At 32.5% G+C, this 12,122-nt stretch overlaps 1 protein-coding gene and 1 long non-coding RNA gene across 2 annotated transcripts; one reads left to right on the plus strand and one right to left on the minus strand.

The window, feature by feature from the left end:
* Window positions 1–7,440: 7,440 nt before the first annotated feature.
* Window positions 7,441–10,526, minus strand: LOC144546795 (F-box/kelch-repeat protein At3g61590-like). The gene is made up of 2 exons (XM_078295354.1): window positions 10,400–10,526; window positions 7,441–8,833 (listed from the first exon to the last, which is right to left on the minus strand). The coding sequence occupies exon 2, from the start codon at window positions 8,817–8,819 to the stop codon at window positions 7,563–7,565; it is 1,257 nt and encodes a 418-aa protein (XP_078151480.1). The 5' UTR covers window positions 8,820–8,833; window positions 10,400–10,526; the 3' UTR covers window positions 7,441–7,562.
* LOC144546796 (uncharacterized) lies at window positions 8,692–10,592 on the plus strand. The gene is made up of 2 exons (XR_013508879.1): window positions 8,692–8,828; window positions 10,411–10,592. It is a non-coding gene; the product is annotated as an uncharacterized LOC144546796 (long non-coding RNA).
* The last annotated feature ends 1,530 nt before the right edge of the window (window positions 10,593–12,122 follow it).

The raw sequence follows: 12,122 nt of genomic DNA on the forward strand, positions 1-12,122 counted from the left end.
TTTTCTTCCACCGGTCAAACTAAATGCGATTTTTGAGATCATATATAGTATATCTTCACATAAAAAAAAAAACTAATAATAATAATAATAATAATAATGATAATAATAGCAGCATTTCTATGCATAATGCACTTAATATAACTGTTGATGCACAGTGGATTAGTGCAAAGCTGAATGCTTTAAATTTCGATTAGTCCCCTTTGCAACAGTTATCGAGAATTCGAGATCTTGGATATTCTTTCTTAAGTACCCTTAAAAACTTAAACACAACCGTAAAATCAAATATGAATTCAGATTCCCCGAATTGATAACGAACTTGTCGTTCGTGCAGTGAGCAATTGTAGCAAGCGAGTACTTACAAAAAAAAAAAAAAAAATGTTATAGTTGATGTTTAAAAATGTGATTTTTAATATGTAAAAGCAGTTGGTCACAAATTCACAATATAAGTAATTATTTGAAAATATTGAATCATAAAAAAAAATGATTTTCTACTTATCAAAAGAAATAACATAAATTTTAAAAATGTAAAATTTGATTGGCAAGTACATTTTCATGTAGAGAATATGTTTAATAGTTCGGATCAACTATTTAAATTTTTATTTAAAAAATACTAATCACTAAAGTAAATGCTTCTCAGAAGTAAAAGTTCTCACAAAGTTGTTTGTCCTTGTAATGAAAACATTTTTAGGGATCCAATTACATTTTTTTTTTGTGACACCGAATTACATTCTATATTTTTAAAGTTCAAATGGTCGATCCAAATCATTTAATATGATGGATATGTTAAAATGTGCTTGCAGATCAAATTTTATATTTCTTTTTGAATTTTTTTACTATTTATTAAGATGAGTACAAAAATTCAATTGTCTAAATATAGCAATTTTGTTAAATATTTAATAAATAGTAAAGAAATTTCAAAAAATGTAAAATTTGATCTGCAAGCACATTTTAATATATTAATTATATTGAACGGTTTGGATCAACTATTTGAACTTTCAAAACTTTGAAAATTGAGGATGTAATACGGTGTCACCAAAAAAATGTGTAATTGGATCCCTCCTCTTTTAGTAATGTGTGGGTGTAAATGCGATAAGATATGCAGATAGTGTATAAATGTATATTTTCTTGTTTTTAAAAAGAAAATCAAAACTTACAATTAAATATATTTATTAAATAATTCAAAGTTACAAAATACAATAAAATACTAGTACATATAATACTAGATTTACAAAATGATAGATGTCATATTTTAATTTTATATTCTTAGAGATGAATATTTTTAAATTAGAGTGTGTTATTAAATATATACATTTATGCATACATATGCGGTTCAAATGATCACATTTAAAAATAGGAGAGTGCTATTTTCATATCAACAATTGCAAAATTGAGGGCTGAGAGAAACTTTTTTTTCTCTAAATACCTCTTTTACCTCTCAACACTTTCTCTCTCTTATATTTGCCTCATTAATACAGAAAGTTAACAAAGGAATGTTAAAAAGTAAAATAAAGAAAGTTTTTTAAGGTTGGCAAATCAGATACCCACCAGCAATTGTATTAAAATAGAAAAATATTTTTACAACACATCGTAAGTTAGGTAGACTCACATATATACATAATTACATATTTACAATGCCTAATGTTCTAGGCAAAACAGTACCCCTATTATCTATTTACATATTCCCTAATGATGTCCATTGTTTAAAATAAATAAATTAATATCAATCTCTTTAAGAACAAAAAATATATATAATATAAAGACTATAATAAAATTTATAGATTTAATCTTTTAATACCTGCAACCCCTACGCTTACAAAATATTGATACACTTTGCATATCGGTGGAATGAGAGAATCAATAAAAGTACAAATAAGATAATCAATGGAAGCATTCGTATCTAAAAGGATTAAGGAGATTGGTACATTTTATACATGCTTAATTACAAGTAACCTAAACTTGATAAAATTAACACTGTTTGCACGACATTGAGAACAAAATATTTGTATTTCCATCTAGCTTTGGTTTAAAACCATTAAACATATTGTATACTTAAAAATTTCTTTCTCTTTGAAGAAGACGTATCTTTTCACTTAAAAGCCGCACCTATGAGAAACTTTTTGACAACAACAAAACTAAGTGATTAAAGTTGCATAAATAAAATTTTGAGATTATTCAATTTGTCTTTTCAAATGTTGAGGCGCATGCTCTACACTTCAGTATAAATAGTTGAAAAGATTTTTAATGAGAATGGCAAAAAAATGTTTAGTTGCATTATTCAAGTTCTTGTTATGATATGTACCAGGCACTACATATTTCTGTACCAGTTTAGTATCGATCTAAGTTTTAACATGTTTTATTTGATTTATCTTTTGTCTTTCTTCTTTATTATTTTTAGACCATAAGGTAGATAATGATGTTTCTAGTACTGGTTCGACATTGCTCCTATTAAATCATGCACTGTACTAAAAATGTAATTATTGACTGTACTAGTGTAATACAATATCGTGGTTCAAATAAAAATGCAGACCATTTAAACAATTCAAATATTCTGAGGTTGATCAAATTAAGATGTGACCCGATATCTCGTTCGTTCAGACCAAGTATAACTTTGTACCTGATTCATATCAGAAAATCCTTTTTACTTAATTCATACTGTATCAAAAGACTTATTAATTTAACTAATTAAATCCATGACTGGTACGTGAAGGACCATATTCTAACCATTTGATTAATCATTAATGCGTTCTCACTATTTAATTCTACCATTTGATTCATTTCCATATTTGTTGTGTGTAGAGGTTGAAAAATAATTAATGAGAAGATCCGATTCCTTGAATAACTTTTTTTTCCTTGAATAACTTTGTCAATTAATTAGACAGATTTAAGAGAAGGAGAAGGTTAAAACAAATATAGAGTGAAAAAAAATTCTCTCAGCTCTCATTTTTGCAATTGTTGACCTGAAAATAGCGCTCCCCTTAAAAATATTGAACATGGCAACACCTATCCTAGTTAGATTCCAATTAATTATTGCATTTGCAACACCTAGTTAGCCCTTGATTCCAATCAAATATTGAATATGGCAACACCTAGTTAGATTCAAATCGAAAATGTGAAAATTTAAAATTTTGAAATATCAAACTTTAAATCTAGCCCTTGTTTTATAAATTTGCAAGAATATTTTGAAAGTCCAGACTAAATCATTGTTCCACTTTCAAACTGAAAATGACATGACAAAAATAAAGAACATAGTTGTTCGTAGAAAGTAAGTCCGTACTTCTTTTATTTTATCTTTCAAGTTTTAAATTTCTGCAATTTTTATTCAAGAGTGGAGCCGAAATTTTTAAATGTAACATATCCCAAAAAAAAGATAAACCAAACTATTACGATTTTTGAAAAATTCGAATTTTGACACGGCCGCATCCCTAAGATGCAGCTACCTTTTTGCGAGCCGCATCCCTAGATACGGCCACCTTTTTTTTGTTCAGATTGAACTGTGCCGCACAAGAAGGAGACCCAAAAAAAAAATGGGCCGCATCCCCTAGATGCGGGCCGCAAAAAAGTGGCCGCATCCCCTAGATGCGGGCCGCAAAAAAGTGGCCGCATCTAGGCGATGCGGCCGTATCAAAATTTGAAATTTTCAAAAAACGTGGTGGTTTGGTTTATCTTTTTTGGGGTTATGATACATTTAAAAATTTCAGAGAGTGGAGAGATCGAATTACACCATTTTTAGTGACACTGAATTACACTCTCTATTTTCAAAGTTTTCAAATTCCAAACAATCAATCTAAACCGTTCAACATGATATATTAAAATGTGCTTGCAGATTAAATTTTATATTTTTTAAAATTTTTTACAATTTATTAAGTATTTTACAAAATTGTTATTTTCAGACTATTGAATTTTTGTACTCGTCTTAATAACTAGTAAAAAACTTCAAAAAAAATATAAAATTTGATCAGCAAGTACATTTAAATATATTCATCATGTTAAACGGTTTGAATCGACTGTTTAAAATTTAAAACTATAAAATATAATTTTATATCACCAAAAATTGATGCAATTGGATCCCTCCTCTTTCGTAAATTCTAATATAAAACACTTTTTTTCATTCATGGCTGTATCGTGCGATATGACTTGTGTTTTTTTTTTGGGAGGGGGAAAATGTGATATGACTCGTTGGGCTTTATTTGCCACAGAGTTGGACTTGGAGAGCCATTTCCTATCGGCCGACATTCCTACGTGTACTCCAATTGGAAAGGCTTTACAGCTTTGTCACTCTTCCAATTTTCTTTTGATGAATGTGCACCAAAATTTTTCATTGGTTCTCTCATTTTTGAAACAATAAAAATTTAGACAGTCAGATGTCCGATCAGTTGTCTTGGTCCATATTAAGATTTGCGAAAAGAATTTTTTTAAATTCACTTCTTAAATTTAAATGTGTGTGCGAATCTTAATGCATATCGAACTGTTTTGATTGAATATCAGATAGAATTTGATTCGATACTCATCCAAGCAACTTTTTTCGTAAAAGTTTCATTAGTTTCCTTTATCGCTTTGTTCGCGTTGGTTTCATCAAGAACGCCATTTTGCCAAAAAAAAAAAAAATGTCAATAATTTGTGCCAATTATTAGTTTGGTTATTGCCTTTAGGTTATTTTATTTATTGCAGCACAGTTAGGTCTACTTTAGTAGTCTACAATTAGGTATACTTTATTAGTTAGTAATATTTATTTTCTCTTTTCTTAATTAAAGATCACCAAACATTGCCTTCGTAATGAAATGATTATGAAATTTTATTTTGTTCACCAAAATTTATATTTTGTCCTACATAAGTTACTATATTCAAAAAGATGTTAATATAAGCACTCATTTAATTATATTCAAACAGATGTTAATATAACCTAACTATTTCCACTTATGATAGAATCAAGGTTTAAATTAGGTGCTGTTGTGAGGCATTTTCACACGTGGACAGTTTGGCCCAGACAGTTTTGAGTATTTGATGGATCACTCAGCGTCCCATGATGAGAAGCTCTCACTATCATTATCGCCGTACATTATTTTGTGCTCGTCTAATCATTAACCATATTTTTACATAAATTATATCTATTTTCAGAGCAAAGCTATAGGGTGTGATGTGCTCACCAAGAGACTTTAGTGAGCACAACTCCAAATATATATTGGATCGACTTTAAACTATAAATCTAAACTGTTGAAATCTATGTACTTCATAAGTGAAACATGTTTATGTAAAATTTTGAAAGTTTCGAATTCATTTGCTACATGGTCAAGCAGTCAAAGAAATGAACCTTTTATAAAAAATTTATAAGTTGTTTTATATATTCATTTTTCATCATTTTTTTAACCGCTTGACCTTGTAGCAAATAAATTCGAAACTTTTAAAATTTTACATGTACATGCATCACTCATGAAGTACATGGATTTCAACGGTTTGTATTTGTATTTTGAAGCTGATTCGATATACTTTTGAAGTTGTGTTCACCAAACTCTCTTGATGAGCACATCACACCCTAGTACAATAAAATGGAGGCACATAATAAATTATTGTAGTGTAATTTTCTTTTATAAGTGAGTCTAAAAGATATTAGTACTTATAAAAAATATTAAATTAAATTGGAGACGCAATAATAAGTTATTGTAGAGTAATTTTATTTTATAAGAAAGTCTAAAAATATTAGTACTTATAAAAATTATAACATATAAAAGATATAGCTGTTAATTTTTAAGTTATCCTTAATCATCTCTGATTAGGATTTAAATCCATCCTTGTCTATCCCATCATAGGCATATCCGGCAGTCTCTCTGTCAACTTAGATTTAGTACCACAAGAGATATTATTTAGTGGATTGTAGTTGTATTATTATAATATTAGATGACCAGACTTGTGATAGTGATTAGTGAGGCTGTATTTTAGTTAATATATTCTTTGTGGGTCCCTATTTCCAAGTTCTATGATGTAACCCTGCAACGAGACTAATCCGGAGTTAGCCTCAAGTATTAAATGAACCAAATTAAAATCCAGAAAAAGTCTACAATACTGATCTTACTGATAATAGCATTGTTAAAAGTTCTTTTTTCATTAAAAAAAAAAGTGAAATGAGTATATGGAAGAAAAAAAAAGTATTATTTTTCGTGTCAAAAGAAAGAGAATGGTCTGTACTCTTTTCACTTTTGACCGTGCCATTTCAACCACAACAGAATGCGAACAATTTTTCCAAAAAGTAAAAATAAAATTAAACAAATAAAGAAGAGAGATTTGGAGTTGACTTTGTAGACTCTACAAATTGTGCCAAACATAGGAACAACAATTGCTAACAAGTATCAAGTCCTTTCGGCATGTAAAGATTGGTCCGGATAAATTTAAAACCAATAAATAGAAGCCATCAATCTAAATAATCTATTAATTTATAGCATATAGCTTTAAGGTTCTCCATATCTTATTGGTTGATGTAGTTTTGAAATTATCAAATTAAAAGAAAATTTGGCATTAAAAAAGGGATGGGCCTAGTTTTACTTCAGGGGGTAGCTATAACCCATAAATGAGATTAGGCCTTATTATTTCCAAACAAAATGGAACATATAATAATAACTTGGATTAGGTTCTGTACTTTTCAAGCAAATTGTCACAAAATCTGAGCAGATTTGTACAATAACAGTCACAGTGGTTCCCAGAGCGGTTACCCAACACCTCCTATAGGGAGTGGCCGAGTGGGTATAGTGCAGGAGTAGCAAGGAGCAGAGGTAATTCTATACAGCAGTGTGGTGGAAGACATCTTCAGCGGGTCGTCGTTCATGCAGTGGAAGCAAAATCGAGCAAATTGGAGCAGTCTAGGGACGTGTGGAGCTGGTGGCAACTGGCAAGTATACTTCAAATCAATGAAATTCCAGCTCTTGTTCTAATTGAACAAAGTTTACCATAGTCGACAGAGTTTGCCGAGCGAACAAAGTTTACCACAGTCGAGAGAGTCCAGCTCTTATTCAACTGTATGCCAATATTTTTCACGTGTACCATTCTTATCTTGTATGCTTGATCCAAATGAGGTTCATTTGTCAACTCAAATGATACTTAAATGTCAAATTTGCCAAAACTAACAAACAAGAAAAATTCAACCCGTACATTAAACTGAACACATGTCAGATATATATTATAAAGAAAACTGTCAAAGAAATCTAGCCATGATAAAAGAACAGTAAATGAGCATTCCACAAGTTTCATGTCAGAGGCACACTAAACTAGTAAACTCTTGTCTGATTAATTAAAAAGCACATCACATGCTCAAGCAGTGCCAAAACCAAACAATGGGCCAAAATCAACCCGGATATCTCCTGTCAAAAGGAAGCCTTAGTCTTCCTACAAAACATCTTGCAAAGAACTACACAAAAAAAGCCCACTGCCAACCAATAAAGGCAATAACCCATCAACACTACTGCAAATCCGAAACCCTAGAAGGAACTGGAAATATCCAATAAGAATTACCTCCAGAGGTCTCTCGAAACCATGAAAAATGAAACCCAGAAGGGTGAACTGGAGATATATAGCAGTTAACAGGATACCTCCAGTCTTGGCTCAAAACAGAACCCAGAGAACAACTGGAGAGGAAAGCGCTTGCTAACAGGACACCTGGCTGACCATCTCCATTGCTTCTTCTCCATATCAAATACCAATAGAGCTGTGGACCCATAACTCTGAATATAAACCAACTCATCAGACCCACTACTAGCAAAAACATCATCAAGCTCCCCAAAGCCTTGAAAATATTTATGGGGCATCTTTGCAACCTCTCTCCACACCTTATTCTGGCACAACTCCCATATTCCTATTCCTTTTATTATATCAGGCCGGTCATTTTTAGCAATTCCACCCACCAATACCAGTCTATCTTTCAAGTTCATTAATCGTCCACATGTCAGTGCACACGGCACGGGTATCGATAAGTGCATGAGAGAACCAGAAGAAGAAACAATGTTGTACATTATAAGCCTGTGCCGAGGTACAGTGTTTGCTATTACACCAGTGGATTGGATCAAGCAGTATAAAAAACCATTACATATTACACTGTCATCACCACCTCTCCAGCCACTGAAAACCTCCTTAACAGGCGTGACCCACTTGCCCGAACCAGACCCATATAGGTGGACCACAAACTCCCATTGATGGAAGTCATCTGAGACCTGTTTCGACCTAACCAATGAAACAATATAATTCAAAGATTTCTTATCAACAGAAATTGCAACTGTGCTGTAGTCGGGCTGAGAGTCTCCGGAAGGTTCTGGAAGCTGCCTCCACTCGTGAATTATCGGGTTTGAAACAAATACCCGGCTCCATGAATCTGAATCCATGCAACAGACAAGGCCAGAGGAAGAGGAGACAAACCAGTTTGACTTCTCAATGCAAGGCAGGTGGAAAGAGAACCACTTGCGGGTTAACGGGTCAAATGCAAACCCACCTGGAGAGGCCTCACTGGTGCAGGTGAACATGAAATACCACGGCTTGGATTTGCTACCGGGGGAAAACAAGGAACAGCGGCGTGAGTGAATGATTTCATGCCACCGCTTGCATGTCAAAGAGGCACGAATCACGCTAGAGATGGGAAGGAAGGAGAAGATTCGCTCGAACACATCGTCAGGTAAAACTGAGTCAATAGAAAGGTCAGAGAGAGTAAGGATATCAGGTGCATCGAGATCTGTGCGGCAGTCAGTGGGTTTTGTGGTCAATGGGAGTTTGAAATGGTCCAATGGGAAGGAATCCCAGGATAGCTCGTCAACCTCCATTCTGCGATGCAGCTGGTCAAGTTGCATGCAAGTGAAGTTCGCTGCAATTATTAAGAAGTGAAACTCAAAACTAGTACTAAGAAATTAAGGGTAGCAATGAGAAAGGAAGGGTAGGCAAACTCAAAACAGGTGGGATATTAAAAAGCACCAAAACAACCCCTCATTTCCCCTTTATAAATGTGGAGGGAAGCAATGAGAAAGGAAGGGTAGGCAAAATCTGGTCCATACTAAAATACCTGTTCATTTCCATGACTTCCACCTGAACCAAATTAACTGGAGATGAATCAGTCTAAGCATTATTGAATAATCCTAAAATCCAACATGGTTATTAACCAGATTGACTCAAAATCCAAAATCAATCTGAAAATCAAATAGGACTAAAACATACTGATAGACCGACATTAGCTGACCTAAGATAGCCCAATCCGACTTAGAGAAACCCAAAATAAACCTAAAAGGAATTTTAGTACCGTGCACTGAATTTCCGAAACCAAAAAAAACAGCACAATATTTAACTGAAATGACCTATAGACCTGATTAAAACTGATTCAGTACTTGAGGCGCCATGACCCAAGATAATTTGACCTGATACTGACCCGAACCTTAGAATGGCCTGAACCCAACTTCAATTGACGCAAACACATTCCAGACTACCCGTTTACCACAATTAGGACATCTTTTGGATCAAAATATTGAAGCGGCGATACAAAGAATAGCTATGTATGGTAGCAGTATCCACAACCACTTGGACCTTTTTCAAATGATATTATATGGTTTAAAAAGGGCACACATGAAATTATTCCTAAAAAATGAGCCGGTAGCTTATGACAACCTAATGTACCATGTACCATAAGTCCTTAATATTAACATACTGGCATTAGCTTATTCTACATTGGATCATTTTTGGTATATAAGAGGTAGTTCAAAAATATGGGATTGACCAGTCAAAGGATGACAGAACTTGAGACTGAGTCTTTGAAAGAAACCATGCATAACAGCATAAGCTGATTATATTTTATTAAATTAAAAAGGACATACATTATTGATGGTACCTTTACAATAACGCGTACTTATGAGAAAAAGGTTAAAAAAAAAATACAGCCGAACACATGCGAAAATAATTTTTCCTAAGACAAGGAACAAGTAACAAAATAAGGTAGGATTTTTCCTTGGATACAATATAAGGTAGGATTTTTTTCTTGGATATAATTCACAATTTCACATGATAACAAAGGTCAGTTTAACATCACTTATATCATAAATTGATCACAAATACCAACGTTATACAACCTAACGTCTACTAAATCAAATTACTCAAAATAAATGGACCATGGATAAATCACTGAAACTAAGGAGGATCTTTACCAGCCAAGCACTGGATATTTTAATATCTTCTACTTTATTCGAAAGCACCCCTCCAGAAGAAAAAAAAAAAAAATCCAGCAACTGATACCAATGCCAGTAAAAACACAACGAGATAACCTGAGAAACTATTACAAAGTTAGAAGGGGAATAGGTCAAAGAATGCCCCAATGGCCTCTTCTTACTCAATTGTAGCTTCAAATACAACAAAAATATAACAAATCTATGAATCGTCTGAAAAGTACCTCCGAAGAAGCAAAAAATCTCAGAGAACTTGCCGCTAAAACCCGAGCTTTTTCGTCTCGGCGTGCACTATATAGCTTCCCTCGTAATGGGCATCGCGAAATTTCGCCCAAATTGCATGAAAGATGTGGAGAAATAGCATTTGATATAAACAAAACAAGCGATTTCTCCCTCTAATAATCTACGGGAGAGAAAGAGGGGAGAAGAAAAATCAAATCCCCCTCTCGTTTTCTTCTCTCGGGATTAGAGAACGAGAAAAGCCAAAAGAGAGGAGATGGAACAGGGACTAGCTGAGAGAGATCAGAAAACGACAGGCTCGAATATGCAAACAAGGGGAGAAATTTCCATCATATCCTCAGGAAAACAAAATCTAAAAATCAGCCCTCACCTTTTTTTTAAAACTACCCCTACTAAATTTAGTTAGTAGAATAACAAACTAATTCAAAAAAAAAAACAAAAAATAATTTTCAATTATTAACCTAAACACACACCTAATATACAAAATAATAATTCAGAATAGTCATTAATCTGAATTTGAATTGGCACTATTTTTTTATCTCACTCAAACGGACCTGCGTAGTTTTGATTATTTGGTTTCCTCTCCTCTCTATGTTTTGACAGATGGTTCAGTGATTCAGTGCTCATAGACTTGGCTAGAAAAGGGACTTTCTTCTAAATAATAAAATTTGCACTACATAACCTATTACACATCAATAATCATCTAAAATTTGCTATGCTTCTAAGATGCGCCACCTTTTATATTAAGCGGTGGTGCTTTGACAAGAAACTTTTTCCAAAATGGACGCAAAAAATGACCAATATTCTGACTTACGGTTAGAGGCCGAGCCAAAATAATTTACATGGTCAAATAAAAATTTTGAGCAAGAAATAATTTTATAATTATTTAGAGGTGAGAATAATTTTATTAGTTTTAAAGTTTAAGTGTAATTTTATATTTATTTAAAAGGACACGAAAATAAAATTTTATTTTTGATAAAAGAAAATTGAATCGGAAGCAAACGAGTGTCTATCTCTGACTTCACTTAGCTCTGCCACTGCTTGCATCTTGTTTGGAAAAATCTTTAGAGTCAGTCTCTACTTCTCTCATGCCAAAAAAAAAAAAAATCAGTATCATTTCAATTAGCTAAAATGAACATTAAAATATCTTGAAATACCCACATACTTAAACCGAAATAAACACATATTTCTTTTAGTTTAAAATAAATATTTAACATACTTAAACCGAAATAAATACATATTTATTTTAGTTTAAAATAAATATTTGAAGTAATTAAACGTTTTGACTAAACAGTTCTCTTGATTTTTTTTTTAATTCAAGATTCAAATCTCCCAAGAATGCACATATATTTTGACCAAATTAACTACTCCATTAATCCATCAAGCCAGGAGCGGAGGCATAAATTTGAATTATGGAGGTCAACTATAAAAAAAAATTCCTTACAAAGAATTTGGAGGCCGATGTTATAAAGATTTTTAAAATATTATGGGTCAATTTTGTTTATAATACATAGAAAAATATGGCACAATATCTTAAAATATATAAAGTTGTTAAACGTTTTTCCAATAGTGCTTGATTTTATATTTGAGCTTCTTTACTTTACTGGTGCGCTATTAAATTTGGAACATTAATTATTCTTCATGCAGTTGATTAGAATCTCTCTTCTTTTTCTTTTTCTTTTTTTTTTCTTTTTCTTTTTTAAAGAT

This window comes from Carex rostrata, chromosome 30, assembly GCF_964058835.1.
Source record: "Carex rostrata chromosome 30, lpCarRost1.2, whole genome shotgun sequence".
Classification (NCBI taxonomy): Eukaryota; Viridiplantae; Streptophyta; class Magnoliopsida; order Poales; family Cyperaceae; genus Carex; species Carex rostrata.

What these genes read in the sequence shown, in the direction of transcription:
- LOC144546795 (XM_078295354.1), bottom strand. Translation starts at nt 8,819, where the DNA reads ATGCAACTTGACCAGCTGCATCGCAGAATGGAGGTTGACGAGCTATCC.